This window comes from Narcine bancroftii, chromosome 5 (assembly GCF_036971445.1).
Source record: "Narcine bancroftii isolate sNarBan1 chromosome 5, sNarBan1.hap1, whole genome shotgun sequence".
NCBI lineage: Eukaryota > Metazoa > Chordata > Chondrichthyes > Torpediniformes > Narcinidae > Narcine > Narcine bancroftii.
In genome coordinates this window covers 126,736,247-126,754,496 of record NC_091473.1, presented here as the reverse complement: position 1 = coordinate 126,754,496, position 18,250 = coordinate 126,736,247, and the positions used below count along the sequence as shown (strand labels likewise).

Here is an 18,250-nt window from a genome sequence, read left to right as displayed (position 1 = left end):
TTGCCTCCATATATCCATAAGCTTCATTTCCTGCATTGGTTTAACCATAAATTTGGCTACTTTATTCTTTATGCTTGTTTTATCCAACATTGGATCCAAATTAAGGTTAAAATCCCCTCCTATCAATATCTTTCCTTATGTGTCTGCAATCTTCAAAAAAATATCCTGCATAAACTTTTGATCCTCTTTTTTAGGTGCATATATATTGAGCATATCTGACACTTTATCATTACATACCTCCCTGCTGGATCTATTATTTCCTCCTCTATTTTAATTGGTACATTTTTGTTAACTAATATGGGTACACCTCTGGCTTTTGATTTATAGGATGCTGCTGCTACGTGTCCTACCCAGTCTTTCTTTAATTTGTTATGTTCCACTTCAGTTAGATGCATTTCCTGCACAAATGTTATATCTGTTTTTTCCTTCTTCAGTAAATTTAATAGTCTCTTCCTTTTAATTTTGTTATGTATTCCATTAATATTTATTGTCATATAGTTCAACGTGGCCATCTTATATCTTGCTTACACCTCTTTTCCACCTCCTTGCCACCTCCATCCCCCTTTTCCCCATTTTCACCTTAGTTTTCCCTTATTAAACTCAATGTACGACAACACATTTAAAACATAATACCCCAACAGTCACCACACCCAATAATACCTGAACCCCAAATGCTCACCCCCTTTCTGAGTTGCCCCTTGTCTCTTGCTGGGCAACCACAACTCCCCTTTCCACTTGGATTTCGATCTTGCTCGCAAGCGTCAACTGATTTCACGGTGACAGTTATTCCCTCTTCCCCCCCCCCCCCAGGCCTCCCCAGAAAACATTTTTTTTTACACATATAACAAAGCTAATTTTTTTCCCCCCTTCCTTCCTTCCCTTCTCTTTTCCCTCTTTAGTTCTTTACATATACATTGTTTTTACATTTTTATATATACTTTATCGCTGTTCTTCATTATTGTTACATCTCTTCATCTCTTCTTCTGTCCTGCAAGCGTTCTGCCAATTCTTGTGCTTCCTCTCGATCCGAGAACAGTCTGTTTTGCTCCTCGGATATAAATATTTTAAGCACGGCTGGATATCTTAACATGAATTTGTAACCTTTTTTCCATAAAGTCGTTTTCGCTGTATTAAACTCCTTCCTCCTCTTTAAGGGTTCAAAACTTGTGTCTGGGTAATAAAATATTTTTTGACCTTCGTATTCCAATGGCTTATTATCTTCTCTAACGTTATTCCTTGCCCGCTCCACTATATTTTCTCTTGTTGTATATCTCAAAAAATTTTACTAAGATGGATCTTGGTTTTTGATGTGTCTGCAGTTTCGGAGCTAGTGCTCTGTGTGGCCTTTCTATTTCCATTTCTTCCTGCATTTCTGTCATTCCCAGGACCATCAGGATCCATCCTTTTATAAATTCCTTCATATCTGTGCCTTCTTCACCCTCCTTCAGATCCACTATTTTTATGTTGTTTCACCTACTATAATTTTCCAACATATCAATTTTCTTAGATAACAACACTTGTGTCTCTTTAATTTTTTTGTCACTTTCTTCCAATTTTTCTCTTGTCATTTACTTCCATTTCAACAGCCGTTTCCTGCTCTTCCACATTCTCTACTCTTTTCCCTATTTCTGTCATGACCTGCTCTAAACTTTGCATTTATCTTCTGCTCTTTTCATTTTCCTTTTAATTGCACTAAATTCTAATGATAACCATTCTTTTAGTGCTCTCATTTGTTCTTCAGAAAAAGCTTTATCTATATTCTGTCCATCTGTTTTACCTTCTGTTTCTTTGTGAAAATCTTGGTCTTCTTCTTCCTCTTCTTCTGTGTGTCCCTGTGTTTGTGTCTTCTTCTCTTCTTTGTGTTTGTACTTCTGTTTTTCCTGATGAGCTGCTTGAATCTCTTTCTCGGGCTTCCTCTTGCTGGGCCTCTTGCTGCTGGTCCTCCCCTCCCGGGCTGCTCGTCTGTTGGTCACCTCTCCATCTTTCTCCCTCATCTCTTTCCTCTCTCCCTCCTCTGCCGCCTTTCTTGTCTTCCAGTTGAGCACCCTGGTGTCGGGCGTCCCTCAGCTGTTTGCGCTGTGGCTGTCCGCTCCTCTGCTGAGCCCCCTTTCCATCGGTGTCTTCTTTTTCCTTTGATTGCGCAGTTGTGTACTTTTATTTGGCTTCGAGAGCCATTTTTGAAGTCCACCGGCCAGGAGGTCGCGACTCCCCAGGGCCGGCACTAACCTCGGGGATCGGGCACTCCTTGCCACCATAGCTCCCTGTTCCTTCGTGCAGGTAAGGCCTTCTTCCTTCTTCTCCGGCGACTTTTCTACTTTTTTTTGGTTGTTTTTACTTTCTTCTTCTTGGGTGCCATCTTCTTTCTCTTCTCTGTAACTTTATCTTCTATTTCTTATATTTTATTTTTGTTGTGCTTTGTCTTTTCCTAACTTTTTTTCCTATTTTTCTGGAGAGGGCTGGTTTTCCCGACCGGCCACTACTCCATCACGTGACTCCTCCTGTGGAGTTTATTGTTGAGGTGTCTGATGGTAGAGGGGTAGCAGCTGTTCCTGAACCTGGTGGTGTGGGTCTTGAGGCACTAAAACCTCCTGATGGCAGCTGTGAGAACAGAGCATGTGCTGGGTGGTGTGGATCCTTGATGATGCATTACATTGTGTTAGTACTCACTAAGTCAATAAGCAGAGACAATTGATACTAAATTTGTTGTGATACAAATTGAAATTTAGCTATTTAATATAAAGACACTCATAAAATATGGTAAATCAATTTTAAATCATGAATTATGCAAAATCTGTGGTTAATCTCGTCATTCTTTGCTTCAGCATTCTGTGGATTTTTGGGGTGTGGGAATTTCTCCATTAGCAAGAATTAATCAGAATGTAACAGCAGAAAGTACCATGTGGTGCAAAAAAATGATTGCTTGGAAGTCCAGATAGTTCAGCATATGACTTGCCTACTTCTGTAACCCACACTCCATTTAAACTTGCTAGGATCAAATTTCCATCAATCCCTTTAAACTCACTGGTGGCCTGGGACCAGCATTTAAGATTGTTGTGGTATCAGTAGGAATAAAATAACCTGGTAAGTCTGCTCATGTGGCACTGCCAAAGTCACAAGGATGCCAGATTATCAGTTTATATTGTGAAGCTTCGTGTTACATTGAATGAGAGAATTTCACCATGGTAAATCTCACAACAGGAATTTCTCATTTTGCTTTTTGTATTAAGTTGTATTTTAAAAAAAACTTCTGATTGTTTTGTTGCTGTTGTAATTTATTTGATAATTGCCAGTTTTACACCATAGTTCTTACTTTCTGAAGGAAAGATGGAATTGTACTTTATATTAAAAAAAAATGAATGAAGCACATTTTCTAACAGCAATACTTTATGCCATTGATTTTTTTTTCATAGCTCAACTCCAAGAATGAACTGGATATTTTTAGTGTCCTACCGAAAGGCTGGCAGCAGGGTGAACCTGTTACTGCTCACGCTTACCAGTTAGTACCCTCAACCCACATTACATTTCTTGCTCAGCGATATCGTTTTGTTATTGAATTGGATCTCAGTCCATCCACTGGGATTGTGGTAAGTAATTGTCGTATTTGGAGGTCGGATAACTGCATTTAAATAAGTATTGGGAACTTAATCAATTTGAATCTTTTGTTAATAGATTATAAGTGCTTGAAACGTACATTTCTACAAGTTTTATGTAGCAAATAAAAGTTCATATAATTGATAATCGGAATAATTTAATGAGTTGCTTCAGTAATTTGTACATTAAATGTCTTGTTGAATCCTGCCATTGTCATTTGTATGGAAATGATGGTTCATTTGATCATTCAAACTATACCAATATAATTGTGTAATAGTCAACGCCACCCCCACCCCCTCCATTTTTAAACCATGCTTTCTGTATGCTCTGTGTAAAAGTTGACCCCAACCCCCCTTACTTTTGGCTTGATCCCCCACCACTAGAGCTTCTGAGGTCTTGATGGTGAATCCTCGCCCTGGCCCCTGCCTCCTGGAGCTCCCTAAGCCTTGTCTGCAGATCCTCACCCCGACTGTCCACCCACCGAAGCTCCCGACGCCTTAACTGTGGATCTCGCTCCAGCCGCCCGCTTAGCGGAGCTTCCAGTGCCCCAATCATGGACCTTCGCCCTGGCTGCATGCCCACCAGAGCTCCTGACGCTCCAACCGTGGACTCTCGCCCGGGCTGCCTATCCAAGCTCCCGACACCCCAAACATAGACTCACAACCTGGTCCTGGCCATCTGATCTCCCGGCGCCTTGATCGATGCAAGTATGTACCATGGTCAAAAGTATGACCCCTGTAAAAGTCGACCTCCCCCTCCCTAAATTTGACCTGAAAAATTGGTCCAAAAAAAAACTCGACTATTACACAAGTATATACGGTAGTTTTTCTGAAGTTGCTTTGAGTCTAATGAATGATATCTGGGCTTTGTTGATTTCCAAGCTATTACTGTCTGATGTTTGTCCAGTTTCCTGAAGTCAATAGATATCTTTTTATGAGAGATAGATGTTGCACAGGTTTTTCTACAGTGAGTCGCCTCTCCTTCATTGATGTGAAAAGGAGTTTATACATGTTGTTCTTTCTTTTATCCTGTTAATAAATCCCTAAACTTCTCCTTGCTGCTTGTATTTAGGAGTACATCATAGATCGAGCCTTTTGACCTGCAAAATTGTGCCAAGCTTTGTAAACTTGCTCCACATCAACCTAACCATTCCCTCCATTTTCTTTCTCTCCTTAATATTGGCAATGAGTATATCATACATCTAAGTACAATGTGTGTATGCACCAAAACTTCTACTTGCTGCAACCAAGTAGGTATTTTTGTTTAAAAAAACCTGCAATCTTTTAAAGAAATAATAAATATAGAAGATAGATACTAAATATTCTCAGTTGAAATTATTAGCAAGAAAAAAAAGTGTTGTTTCAGTAGTGCAGACAGGATTGTTTTTTGTGGCACCAGAGTAGTTTATGGTTGGGGGATTAGGGGAAGCTACAAGAGCCATTGGCTGTGGGGAGGGGGGAGGAACTGTTTTTGAACCCTTAGATGCTATACTTCAGGTGTCTGTACTTTCTTCCTGAAGGTATCAGTGAGAAGAGGTTGTGACCAGGGAAATGAAAGTCCTTTATGATTTTGGCTTATAGATTTACTTGTATTTTATCTCTTCCAACTAAGTTTAGATCACTTTTCTTAACATCATTGCCAAGTTTGGTTTCATTCCATTGAAATTCCTTGGGTTGTTTTACTATCTTAAACATGCTTCAATAAAGGCACATGGTTAGATTTTGTTGAGAAGTGATATTTTGCAGCTCTGTTCCTGCCTGAACTTCCAAAAAAAAAATGTTTTTATGTGAATTTAGAACTTTGCACGTTGCCCAGTTTTGCATCTGTTATGTGTTTTTTTTTGTGGTTTTCATGTTGAGTGGTTATTTATGCATATGATGGCAAAATGAATAAAATCTCTAAAATCTGAACTGTCCAACGGTTTTACAATTTCCTTCCTCCATTAAGAATATTAAAAGCAATCTACATGTAAAAGATGAGAAATTGAACAAACTAGGAGGTAAAATAAAAATGCTTAGTTTTAAAATTTAACAACCATTTCAAAGTGTATGGTTTCATACAATTGCTCTGGAAATAAGTTTATTTTGTCTGTTTGCTTGTATGTTAATTGTTCTCCTGGGTAAGTGATTCAAGCTCCACATAAATATTTAAAGAATGTCCATGCCTCATGATGTTTTCTGTCAGATTAAAAAATGAAAGTCAGGGCTACCTAATAAGAATATTCTTACTATATTACTTACTATAGTATGGAAAATAATGGTACCCATTACTGCCCTCCAAAAACATGCATATCATACATTTTGTTTTCAGTATATATCTGACAGTAAATCTAAATAGGTCATATGCATTAAATGGTAGGCTATTGAGATGTGCAGAGCAACAAAGGGATTTAGGAGTTGTGGTAAATAGTACCCTCAAGGCTGATACTCAGGTAGATGGTGTGGTGAAGAAGGCATTTGGAATGTTGGCCTTCATAAATCGGAGTATTGAATTCAAGAGTAGGGAGGTTATGATGAAATTGTACAAGGCATTGGTGAGGCCAAATTTGGAGTACTGTGTACAGTTTTGGTCACCAAATTATAGGAAAGATATAAACAAAATAGAGAGAGTGCAGAGAAGGTTCACGAGAATGTTGACAGGATTTCAAGGTTTGAGCTACAGGGAAAGGTTGTGCAGACTAGGGCTTTTTTCTCTGGAGCGTAGAAGATTGGGAGGGGTCTTGATAGAGGTGTTTAAGATTTTAAAAGGGACAGACAGAGTAAACGTGGATAGGCTTTTTAATTAAGAGTGGGGGAGATCCAAACTAGAGGGCATGGTTTAAGATTGAAGGGGGAAAATTATAAGGGGAACATGAGGGGAAATTTCTTTACGCAAAGGTTAGTAGGGATGTGGAATGAGCTTCTGACAGACGTGGTCGAGGCGGGATCATTGGTTACATTTAAGGAAAGACTGGATAGTTACATGGAGAGGAGAGGACTGGAGGGGTATGGACCGGGTGCTGATCAGTGGGACTAGGAGGGTGGGGATTTGTTACGGCATGAACTAGTAGGGCCGAACTGGCCTGTTCTGTGCTGTAGGTGGTTATATGGTTATGTGATTATGTTCTGTATTTGTGAATGCTGTATAAGAATAATGTCTGACCTATGCAAGTTATGTCCACCCGCACATATGACCAAATTTTTCATAAAATATTAAAACTACTGTTCAAGTTCATATTTTGTATTAGTAGTACTGTATGCAGGGGTCTCCACTCCTGGTGGCAGCCCAAGGTTCCCATTCCCCGACTTATGACGAGTTACAACCAATCCTTCTGTCTCCATTACGGTCATAAGTCAGGGACTACCTGTACTATTTTATAAAAAAGAACTGATGCTGAACTGCACAGAAAGGTATCAGGTCAGATGATCACAAACTTAGCTAGTGGAGTTGTTCAAGTGAACCGGTACGGTCTTAAAGGGCCGACATGGCCTATTTCCGTGCTGTAAACGGTTATATGGTTATGGTTAATCAGAAAAATGGTAGTTTCGGCTTTATTGTATTGAAAGAAATGGAGCTAGTGAACAGGTTGGATTAGTGGAAGCTAAGTAAATGCTGAAGTTGTTCAGCAAATCAGAACAAAGGGTCTTTGTCCTGAAGTATTAACTTTCTTTGCACAGTAGGAATCTGACCTACAGAACATTGCCATTATTTGTTCTATTTCAGATTGCCATTGTGGGAGCAATTAAATTCAATGATGGCCACTCAGGTCAAAATTGAAGAAGTGTGGATCATTTGAGGCACTGGACTGCCACTGAAATAGGGAGGGATCAGACTGCAGAAAGATTTAAAAAAGGACTGAATTTTTTTTAAATGTGATTTTTAACACTACAAAGTTCTGAAAAAAGTAAGGAAGAAAAAGACATTTGCTGTTGTATATTTGTTTTCGCTCAGTTTGAGGATTTTCCAAAGTAGTTTCTTTGATGTGCTTTTGATGTAATTTTGGGCTACAAAGTAACATAGGGGAGGCAAAAGTTTCTTTATTGATCTGAGATTTTCTTTCTTTTTAATTGGGCTTGTTTTTTGTGCAATAATAAGAACATATTTGAAATTAGTTATTGACCTTTAAAACCTTTCCCCCCCCACCCTCTTTTTGAATGTTTATTTCTTAAATTAAATGAAAAATTTTGTTTCTTCCTCAGGATGATTCCACCGGTGAGCTGATTTTTGATGAAGTATTTCACGCACTTTCGAGGTGCTTAGTGGAATTGCTGCGACCGTTTAAGGTCCCAGGCACGGACATAGTGTTTCAGCCAGAGATATTCATTACAATCCTTGCTTATTCTTCCATCATAGGACTTCAAACCCACCAGGTAAGCACTTGGTTGTTAATTTTTAAGACTGTTTTACCTTTCCCGAGGCTGCATGTTCATAGATGATTTATTACGGTATAAATCCGATTATCTGAAATCCTCATTTATCCAAAAAATTTAGAAGCTGAAATGATATAATTTTGCCTCTGAATATTTTTGGATAAATGAAGATATCTGAAGCAATCAGAAATCCTGGGTTATCCAAATTTTTTTTTGTTGAGCAGAACTGATGTCATAGGTTGAAAAAAAATTTGGATAAACCTGAGTCGAATTTTGAGGTTTTTGGTGTTGGATTTATTTTATTTTGTTCAAGTTATTTTTTTTTTGGTGAGAATTAAACATTATTTCATGCTTAAAAAACCTTCCCCTGTTGTGTGTGGTTGTTTAAACACTGCTACATGTGATTTGCTGTTGCTACTGGGCTGTTTTTAAAAAAATGACCAGTTCTCCGAAAATATTGTTTATTAGAAATAGACCTTGTCCCGCCCGACCAGTTGGGAAAATCGGAGTTGTACTGTCGTTTATACAAATAGTCTTGTTCTTATTGAATGGCAGAGCAGGCTCTTGAGCCAAATGACCTCATTGTTGTATTTCTTGTGCTCTTCTTTAGTTAAGGGGTCCAGCAAATTGGACCCCTTACCTCCTTCAGTTTTGATAATTTCTTACATGAAAATGATTTTTTATTTTTTTATTTTTTTTTCACACCATAAATCACGTTAGCCACATGAAAATGATTCATGAGGAAGTTTCTCAGCAGGTCACACAAGATCTGTGTTGAGAGATAGTTTTGGGTGAACAACTATTTTCCAGAACTGGGAAAGGTGAGAAATCAAAAACGTTTCTTTTTTGTTGCAGTGAGAAGGGGAGGACTGTGATAATATAGTGTGTGAGGTTGAGTGACACAACTAGTGGTGGTGGAAAGTTAGTAGAGACCAGTGAATTACTACAGGTATATCTGCAGATGATTAAATTTGAAGTCACCAGAAAAGGAGAGAGAAAAAGTTGAACCCAGTAAAAAGTGAAATAAAAGGCTCGAACGGCTTTTAATCTGAAGTTGTTGAAATATTGTTCAGTGCAGGCAAGGGTAATGCGCTAATTGGAAGATAACGTTCAGTTCTTTGAGCTTGCGTTGTGCAATTCACTAATTTTGGATAATTCATTTATACCTTTGCCTCTAGCACTTCTCATGTTCAGTTAATTTCTGGTAATTTCAGATTTTATTTGTCATCCATGTATAGCTTCTCCAGAGATGGTGAAAAATTACTCCTCTATTACTTTTCTCAGCTGGCACCTCTCCTACTCGTGCCACTCAATTAATCAAGGCCTTTGCCCTGTTATATACCATCCCTTTCTTTTGACTGATGCTTTCTGCTAAGTCTCTGCCATTTCAGATTTGTGAAATGTTAACTCTACGCTGATGCTACTTGGCTTGCTAAATGTTTCCAGCATTTTCTGTTTTCTTTTCAGATTTTAAACATCTGGAGCATTTCATTTGTATATTTCTCTCCTTTTAATAGCATAAGACACATATAGTCATACAAAAATGTTAGGACCAAAATAACTTAATGACCCACATTGTTACATACGTTTATCCCATCTTGCTGCTTGTACGTGCATGTAGAAAATATTGTTACAAGTGAATTTGTCATTGTCCTTTTGCTATAGGTTCTGGTTCAAGGCTGTCTGTTGGATCAAACCAATTTAGAAACTTTCCATCAGAATATCTATCAGCAATTGCGAGCATTTGAAAACAATGTAGCTGAAGTTCTTCAACAACATTACAAGCCCAAAGCGCAGGTCAGTATCTAAGGACGATGAGAATAAGGGTCATAGCCTTAAATGGTCTTTTTATTTTCTTTTGTGACAGTGTTGGAGAGTCTCGAGTAAGAGGGGCGACGATTGTACTTTGGAATAGCAGAGGGCCTGTTGTACATCAGTGTCTTGTTTACCTTTCTAATCTGCATGTTGAATTGCACAGTGAATACAAAATGAGGCAGTTGACTGGACGTCCTGGGCTCCAGAGCCAAAGTTGTATCGTGCCATCGTCTTTGGTTTTGATGTCATTGAGAGCTGTACTACAAAAAAGATCATAAATATCTTTTAACCAATCTGACTTTTAACTAGCTGCTCCAAGCTGTTTTACACATCTAATCTTTTTTTTTCCTCCCGAAATTACAGTCTGATCGGTCGACTTTATCCCAAGGTGATAGCGCTGATGTTTTTTATGATCAGTCTTCACGGAAGATGGCTTTTTCCATGGTAACATCAGATATGGGTCTTGTCAATATGATCCGCAATGGTATTCTTTCTCTTCAGTTACTGCCGTCTAATTCAAGTGCCGGTTAGTAATTGCCAGTGGTGTCTCTTTTTTTGCTGCTGCTTAAGTCCAAAAGCAATTAATTGCTTCCTAGAAGTCCCATAAATAAGATGTTGTTTACTTCAGATCTCTGCTTCATTAATTAGTTTAGTAAAGATTATTTTATTGTCATGTAACATAACAAATGTCATATGACCCAAATTGCATTTAGTCATCTGTATGGCAGACAAAGATTTGCCATCAGCAGACATTGACTGCTGACATGAGCTAGAGTGGTTATCTGGTACAGAATCTTGAATTCCTATTGTGATAGGCATGTTTGCAGGGGAAATTGTAATTAATGCTGCCTTAAGAATGGCAGGACTTATCAGTTTTGTGTACATGGAGGTGAGGGGGTTGGAGGGTAATTGGCGGTGAGCGGGAGGTTTGAGCTAGTGGAGTTGTTCTAGTGAAGTGGTACGGACTCGAAAGGCCGACATGGCCTGTTTCCGCGCGGTAAATGGTTATGTGGTACCAGAGGAAATGGTTCAAGTGTGAGAGAAAACCTGAAGAATAGAAAAAAAACAATAATGAATGCTAAATCTGGAAGGTTGAGGTCTCCTCAACTCTTTAAGAGAGCAAGAGAAACTTTTATGTTTACAGTGGGCAAATTCAGTTGTCTTGCTCATGTGAACACTGAATGTATCATGAACAATTGAATGATATTTGAATAGTAAATGATGGCTGCCAGATTGATCTCAGCTAAAATAAAATATGTTGATTCTTGTGAGTTTCACAAATTGCCTGTAATTTGCAATGAAAAGTTGCTTTCGACCATCACCTGAACTTTGTTTTAGTTTTTGTGATTATGAATTGATTAGATGATTATCAAAGTGATCCCTCTCAATGATCCCTGAGCCAGAAATGGATAATAAAAGTTCCTTTTTCAGCAAAAGATTGTGTGGCATTCATGCATTGTTCTTCTAATGCTCCAACTGAATGGATTTGCTTCTTTTGTAGGTATTATAATCATTACTGATGGTGTAACAAGTGTACCAGATATTGGAGTATGTGAAACATTGTTAAACCAACTACGCTGTGGCATGATTGCCTGTTCTTTTATCCAGGTGATTTTTAAAAAAAAATGAAACTTTTCACTTCGGTATGGCAGGTTGTTCTGTGTGGTATAAACCTTGCTGTGGTTTTTGCAGGTTGGAGGTGTGTACTCGTATGACTGCAGCTTTGGTTACGTACCCAACTTGGAGCTCATGAAGTTTATTGCCATGGCCACATTTGGCTCTTACATGTCCACATATCCAGAAATGACTGAAAATAACCTGAACATGAATGCATATCACAAAGCGTTCTTGTTGTACAGCTTCTTGAGACATGGAGAGTCCATGAACCCAGAGTATTACTGTGGCAAGTATATCGACAAAGGTTTATAGGGGTATTTACCTATCTAGTTCTATTAGACATTTGACTGTTTAATTTTGATTTGCTTTTTTCTCTTTACACCTAGTGTCTCAGCACAAATTGTTCAATGAACACCTTGTGTCTGCCAGCAGTAATCCAGCACTGGCCTTGAGACGAAAGAAACATGCTGAGAATGAGGTGCATGCAGACCTTACCAGTGTGGTGTCTGTAAGATTACGGGAGGGCTACACTGTGAAGGAACTTAATATCACCAAAGGTAAATAAATGCTATTAAAGGTCATACTGTTGAGTGGTGCATTAGTTTGATGGGTGCGATTATAGTAGGATAGCAGGATGGGATCATCTGGTTTAAGGGACTTTGTCTAATGGGAGTGCAGTTAAAGTTTTTGATTATAAACTGAACTGCCATTATGAAGGCAAAACTCACTTTAATGAAGTAAAGCACGAAAGTCTGCAGACACGGTGGTTGAAGTGAAAACACAATGCTGGAAAAGCTCAGCAGGTCATACAGTGTACTTTATTTAGCAAAGATGCATAACCGGCATTTCGGGCTTGAGCCCTTAACCTGTGGAAAAATGTCAGCAGGTGTCCTAACAAAATGGTGAAGGAGGGTGTAGGGGTGGGGTTTTAACTTGCTTTAATGAGTTGGATTTCATATTTGAGCCTTGAGTTGATCTTTGATTTAATGAGTTGATAAAGGTCTTCTGGTTATCAAATTCTGACTTTGTGAAACGTGAGATGACATAGTTTTCAACTAGTATCCCAGAAATTTTTTTAAAAATGTGCTGAAAAGCATGAAACCTTTTGTCATGTAATCTGGATTTCAAATGTTGATTGCTTATTTTCCATTCTTATTCCTCTGACCTTGTGTAAGATTTTGTATGTTAGAGAATTGATGCCATCCATTTAATTCTTGTTTAGTAAAGCCACAGCTTTTTTATCAGTCACCAAGGAAGACTGAAGTAATTTAAAATGTTTAAATTTTAAATTTAGGCATACAGCATGGTAACAGGGCCTTTCAGCCCATGAGCTCGTACCGCCCAATTACACCGAATTAACCTATAACTCCCCCCCCCCCCCCCCCGTACATTTTGAAGAGTAGGAGGAAACCCAGGCTGACACAGGGAGAAGGTGCAGACATTGCTGGATTTCAACCTGGGGCCTGATTGCTGGCACCATAACAAGGTTGTGTTAACCACTACACAAACCGATGATGGCATTCTCTCCACTTGCATGGATAGGTATACTCAACAATACTCAGTTATCTTGAACAGAGTAACCCACCTGATTAATACCCAGTTCACCTTCCTAAACATTTATTCCCTCCACTGCCATTGAACTATGAGATTTGCATATACCTTCTATAAAATGCAATTACTTGCTAACTGCACCTTCTGCCCTCCATGAAATTGAAGGGGAAGAGCACAGGTGCATAAGAACTAAGAGTTCCTCTTCTTGAAGCATTCTGTTCAAATTTGGAAATGTATTATTTTTCCTTGTTGCTTCATCTGAGCCCTGAAGCAAGCTCCCAAACCAGATTACAGGAACACTCCCAGATTACAGGACTGCAGCAGCTCAAAATACTTGAATGAACACTAGAAATACCATGGCATGAAAGATTTAGGCCTTGAAAAGTACAATTAATGTAGATGGACACTTTGTGGAGATGTTGAGCTGAAGGGCCTGGGTCCCAGATGTATGACTCCACAATCTTGTAGCTAAAGTCTATTAGTTCCAGAACCTCTCTGGTAAATGTCATCAAGGATTCTTTTTGGGGTGAGGGATCAACATCAATTAGCCATCTTTTCTTGACATTGAGAAGCTGTGAAACATGAAAGTCTACAGATGGTGGGATTGTAGTAAAAATGCACAGAAATGCTGAAAGAACTCCATTGGTCTCACAGCATCCATAAGAGGTGAAGATATATTACTGATGTTTCAGGCCAGAGCCCTTCTTCGGGAATAGACAAAGAACAGGAAGGCATCAGAATAAAGACAAGACTAGCTGGGGGAGGAGTCCAGGCCAACAAAAGGTGTTAATTGGATATGATAGAGGAGAGGTGAGAATTGATTTTGGCTCTGTGAAAGGAGACAGAAGGAAGAGAGATGGGGACAGAGTTGAGGGGAGAGAGGTGAAGGGGGAAGAAAAAGGGGAAGAGTCCAGGTTTAATGGAAGTTGGAGGTTGATGTCTGATTGAAGGGTTCCCAGATGGAAGATGAGGTGTTGCTCCTCCAATTTGCGGGTGGTCTCAGCATGGTAGTGCGTGAGACCATGGATAGACGTGTCAACAAGGGAACGGGGCAATGAATTGAAATGGGTGGTCACTGGGAGATCCACGTTATTGCAGCAGACAGAGCCAAAGTGTCAATGAACCAATCTGCCAGTCTGTGCCCAGTCTCTCCGATGTAGATAAAACCACAACAGGAGCATTGGATGACTCCTGCAGATTCACAAATGAAGTATTGCTTCACTTGGAAGGACTGTTTGGGGTCCTGAATGGTAGGGTGAACATATGGGCACCTCCTGCGGTCACAGGGATAGGTGCCAAGGGGGTGATTGGTGGTGTGGACGGAGTGTACAAGGGAGTCAAATTGGGAATCATCCTGGAGGGGAGGAGAGGGGAATATGTATCTAGTGATGAGATCAAGTAGTAGGTGGCGGAGGAGGATAAGGGATGCAGAGGCTGGTGGGGTGGTCAGTGAGGACAAGTGGAATCTTTTTCTTGTTGCGTGTAGAGGCAGAGGGGGCCAGGGCACATGTGCAGGTAATGGAGGATATGTGGGTGAGGGCTGAGTTGATGGTGCTAGTGGGAAAGCCATGTTGTTTGAAGAAGGAGGACATATAAATCCTCATCCTGGGTGCAGATGCGATGGAGACAAGAATTGAGAGAATGGAACGGAATTTTAAGAGGGGACATGTTATGAAGTTGTGCAGTCGAGGTAGATGTGGGAGTTGATAAAAGGAAAGTGGATGAAGTCGATGAGCTTATCATGGTTCTATGAGGCAGCACCAAAGCCATTGTCACTGTAGCAGAGGAAGAGTTGAGGGGCCTTGCCTGTGTTAGCTTGCAGCATGGATTGCTTAATGTAGCTAACAAAAAGGCAGGCATAGCTGGGGTCCGTGTGGGTACCCTTGGCTACCTCTTTGACCTGGAAAAAGTAGGATGAGTCAAAGGAGAAGTTGTTGATGGGTGGACAAGTTTTGCCAGCCAGTGGAAGGTGTGGTGGAGGGGGACTGTTTGTGTCTATTGTCCAGAAAGAAATAAAGGGCTCTGAGGCCTTCAGTATGAATGATGGAGGTGCATAAAGAAGCCGTATTGAAATATATTAGAACTATGTAGTCCTTGGTGAAGGTGCTGCAGCAGGGTGGTTTGAACAGAGGTTTCATGATTTAGACCAGGGGTCCCCAAAATCTTTAGACCATCAACCCCTTTCATGGAATTCTTTATCCTTCATAGACCCCCAGGATGCAAAAATAAATATTGAGGTATGTATTTGTTCAACTTCCATATGCATTAGCGAGGGAAACTGCATACCATATGCATGGTGTCCAGGCCTCCCAGCAACAAACCCAAACTTTGTTAAAACACCCGAATCGCCAAGTATCAAACCTGTAAATTAAGCAAATGATTATAATATACAAAAAAACCCTTTGGTTCTGGCTGGGAAGGTGCCAAATGGAGCTGGATCCAAATTTTCAGCATTGGTGATTCCATTCTCAACATCAGGTGCTGTGCCATCCACATTGAAGAAGCTGCCTCGGGATGTCCTCCTTCTTCAAACAACGTGGCTTTCCCACTAGCACCGTCAACTCAGCCCTCACCCACATATCCTCCATTACCTGCACATGTGCCCTGGCCCCCTCTGCCTCTACACGCAACAAGAAAAGGATGCCACTTGTCCTCACTGACCACCCCACCAGCCTATGCATCCCTTATCCTCCTCCGCCACCTACTACTTGATCTCATCACTAGATACATATTGCCCTCTCCTCCCCTCCAGGATGATTCCCATTTCAACCCCCTGGCATTTTTCAACCCATTGGATGGTCTCGTCGACCCCAAAGGGTCGATGGCGACCACTTTGGAGACCCCTAATTTAGACCTATTGATATGGAATGACAATATATTTCCAAGTCAGGATAGTTCATTTTTTGATGGAGAGTATTTGGGTCATGGCTCCTTTGTATTCTGTTCCCTTCAAATGTCTACACGTTACCAATCTCCCCACCACCCCCCAAACTGCCTGTTCCAACACTCTGATGTGTACCATTGTCTCTTTTACCAATACCAATGTTACAGAGCATCATGAGTTTTCAACTAAGTTCTATTTGCCTCATCTGCCCATTCTGCCAGCCTATCTATGTCCAGCTGCAGTCAACTGGCGTCACCCTTTTGTGGCATCAAGTTTGGAAAAATTGATAAATTTTGAAATGTAATCCAATGTTTGTGTCTTTTTGATGCATCATAAAGCAGGAAAATCTTCTCCTTAAAGCATGGAGGGGGCACCACATTCTATTTCCTTCGATCTTAAATCTGCCATTTGGCCCAGTTCTTATTTTCCAAATTTTAACCCTTGCCCTTCTTTTCAATGGGCTTCAGTTTTTGTGGTTAGCTCTTTATGGGGTAGATTTTTGTTTTTACACATCCATTCATTTTTTTGATTTTAGGTGGAACTCAGTTAGAAGTCAAACTGGTGCTTCTTTGGAAACATAACATGAGAATCGAGTACCTGGTGGTAGCCTCATGGCCCCTGGATATAACCAAGCGTTTGACCTGGGTGGAGGTAACAATGGAGGGCAGCTATGATATGCTCCATGATATTAGCTGTACTATGAGGAAACCCATAACTAGTCCATATCGGACCACAGTTATCCGTCGTTTCTGGACCACTTTGCAGAGGTAAGAACACGTGAAAGGATTTAATAATTGGGTGACTATTGTAATGTTTTGATCGGTTAATGGAAGAAAGAGTGAGGAAAAGTTTATGACTTGTGTATAGAGAATAAAAAGGTAATGTCTTGTTTTCTTTTTATGAATAGTATTAATCAGACGGATCAGATGTTGGTGCATCTCAAATCTTTCAACACTATTCCTGAACACTACACCATCCCGGAAAGCACCAAGAATGGGGTTCCATTATTCTACATTCCTCCAGGATCTACAACTCCGGTATTCTATAATTATATAAATTTTCCAGTCTTTGAAGAAATATTTTAATTCTATAGAACAAGATACTGGAGGAACTCGGCTTATCAGGCAGTATTCATGGAAGGAATTGGACTGGACTGAGAGATTCTGTGGAAAATATAATATATAAAACCCCTGTCAATCAACTGGCAAAAATATTGTGGAAAATAAATGGGTCAAAAATATTAAAGTTTAAAATTGGCATGTGTAACACCTAATCTCAAGCACTTGGAAAATTCACTTATCTGATATCTATCAATCCCCACAGGTGCTGGATACCAGGGGTTTTACTGCCATGATTCCATTGACTATCTAGCATCCCATAAGCAGAATTTTTATGTATACGAGGCAAAATAAACTTGTTCTCATGAAATTTTGCAAAATGCTGCAAAAATTGCTTTGAAGCAAGAATTAAACTGTGGATAAAATCAAATGTCACCTTTCTAATTGTGTTTACTTAAAAATAAATGTCTTTGGATATTTGCATAAGTGCCTTGAGAATCTCTCAATCCTGCAAAAAGAAAGCAACTAAATCTACATTAAGTTCATGAGATTGCCGCATTGGCACAAGGAAAGGGGATGTTACATTTTTCAGCACCCTGCCAATTCTATTTTGATTGAACAAATATTTCCTAACCAAACATTCTAGTTTAACTGTGATTAAAATCTTTAGTTGCATATCATGTCTCTAAAATTAAACACTAGCTAATTAATGAATGATCCCCTCAGCTGAGAGCAAGCAGTGGTTTTTTGGTTATTACTGGGCAAATATTCAGGCTTGAAATGTGGAGGCTTGAATCTGTATCTACAGAAACTGCAGAATTTGCACTTAAGTATAATCACACTGGTTAATTTGAAACTATTTCTTAAGCACCCTTCAGCAGTGTGTGAGAGAATTTCCTTCCATGATTTAGGTTGTATGTTGTCCCAGTCCCACAGCAAACGTAGTTAACTCTTCATCACCCTTGCATGTGGAGATTTCATGGGTAATTAAGGATGAACAATAAATGATGGCTTAATCAGTCATATCCAATTACACATAAAAGATTCAAGTAAAAGAAATGATACTGAGGTATCATTAATTCTGATTACTATCAAAGCAAGTATAACTGTAGATTCCAGGAGGTTTTTTTTTGCACAGTCTAAACCTGCACGCATTTGCATTTTCTTTTTGATCTGTATCTTACTAATTTAATGATAAGATTTAAATGTTGAAAGTTTAATTCCTTCAAGGTTGCTTTGGTGGGGAATGCAGAAAAATCTTTTCCCATTTAGGGCAGCATGGTTGGGATAGTGATTAGTGTAACACCTTTACAGTGCCAGCGATTGGGACCGGATCAGAGTTTGAATCCTGCGCTGTCTGTAAAGAATTTGTACGTTCTCCCTTC

General features: G+C 39.6%; 1 protein-coding gene across 10 annotated transcripts in view; it reads left to right on the top strand.

The window, feature by feature from the left end:
- Window positions 1-18,250, top strand: part of szt2 (SZT2 subunit of KICSTOR complex) — a 289,561-nt gene that overhangs the window by 15,077 nt on the left and 256,234 nt on the right. For all 10 annotated transcript variants that reach the window (XM_069939008.1, XM_069939001.1, XM_069939006.1 and 7 more), the window contains exons 3-11: window positions 3,411-3,584; window positions 7,770-7,940; window positions 9,606-9,737; window positions 10,119-10,281; window positions 11,257-11,363; window positions 11,448-11,658; window positions 11,759-11,929; window positions 16,343-16,574; window positions 16,715-16,844. In XM_069939008.1, coding sequence (XP_069795109.1) covers window positions 3,411-3,584; window positions 7,770-7,940; window positions 9,606-9,737; window positions 10,119-10,281; window positions 11,257-11,363; window positions 11,448-11,658; window positions 11,759-11,929; window positions 16,343-16,574; window positions 16,715-16,844 — 1,491 coding nt within the window. The remainder of the gene's footprint in view (window positions 1-3,410; window positions 3,585-7,769; window positions 7,941-9,605; window positions 9,738-10,118; window positions 10,282-11,256; window positions 11,364-11,447; window positions 11,659-11,758; window positions 11,930-16,342; window positions 16,575-16,714; window positions 16,845-18,250) is intronic.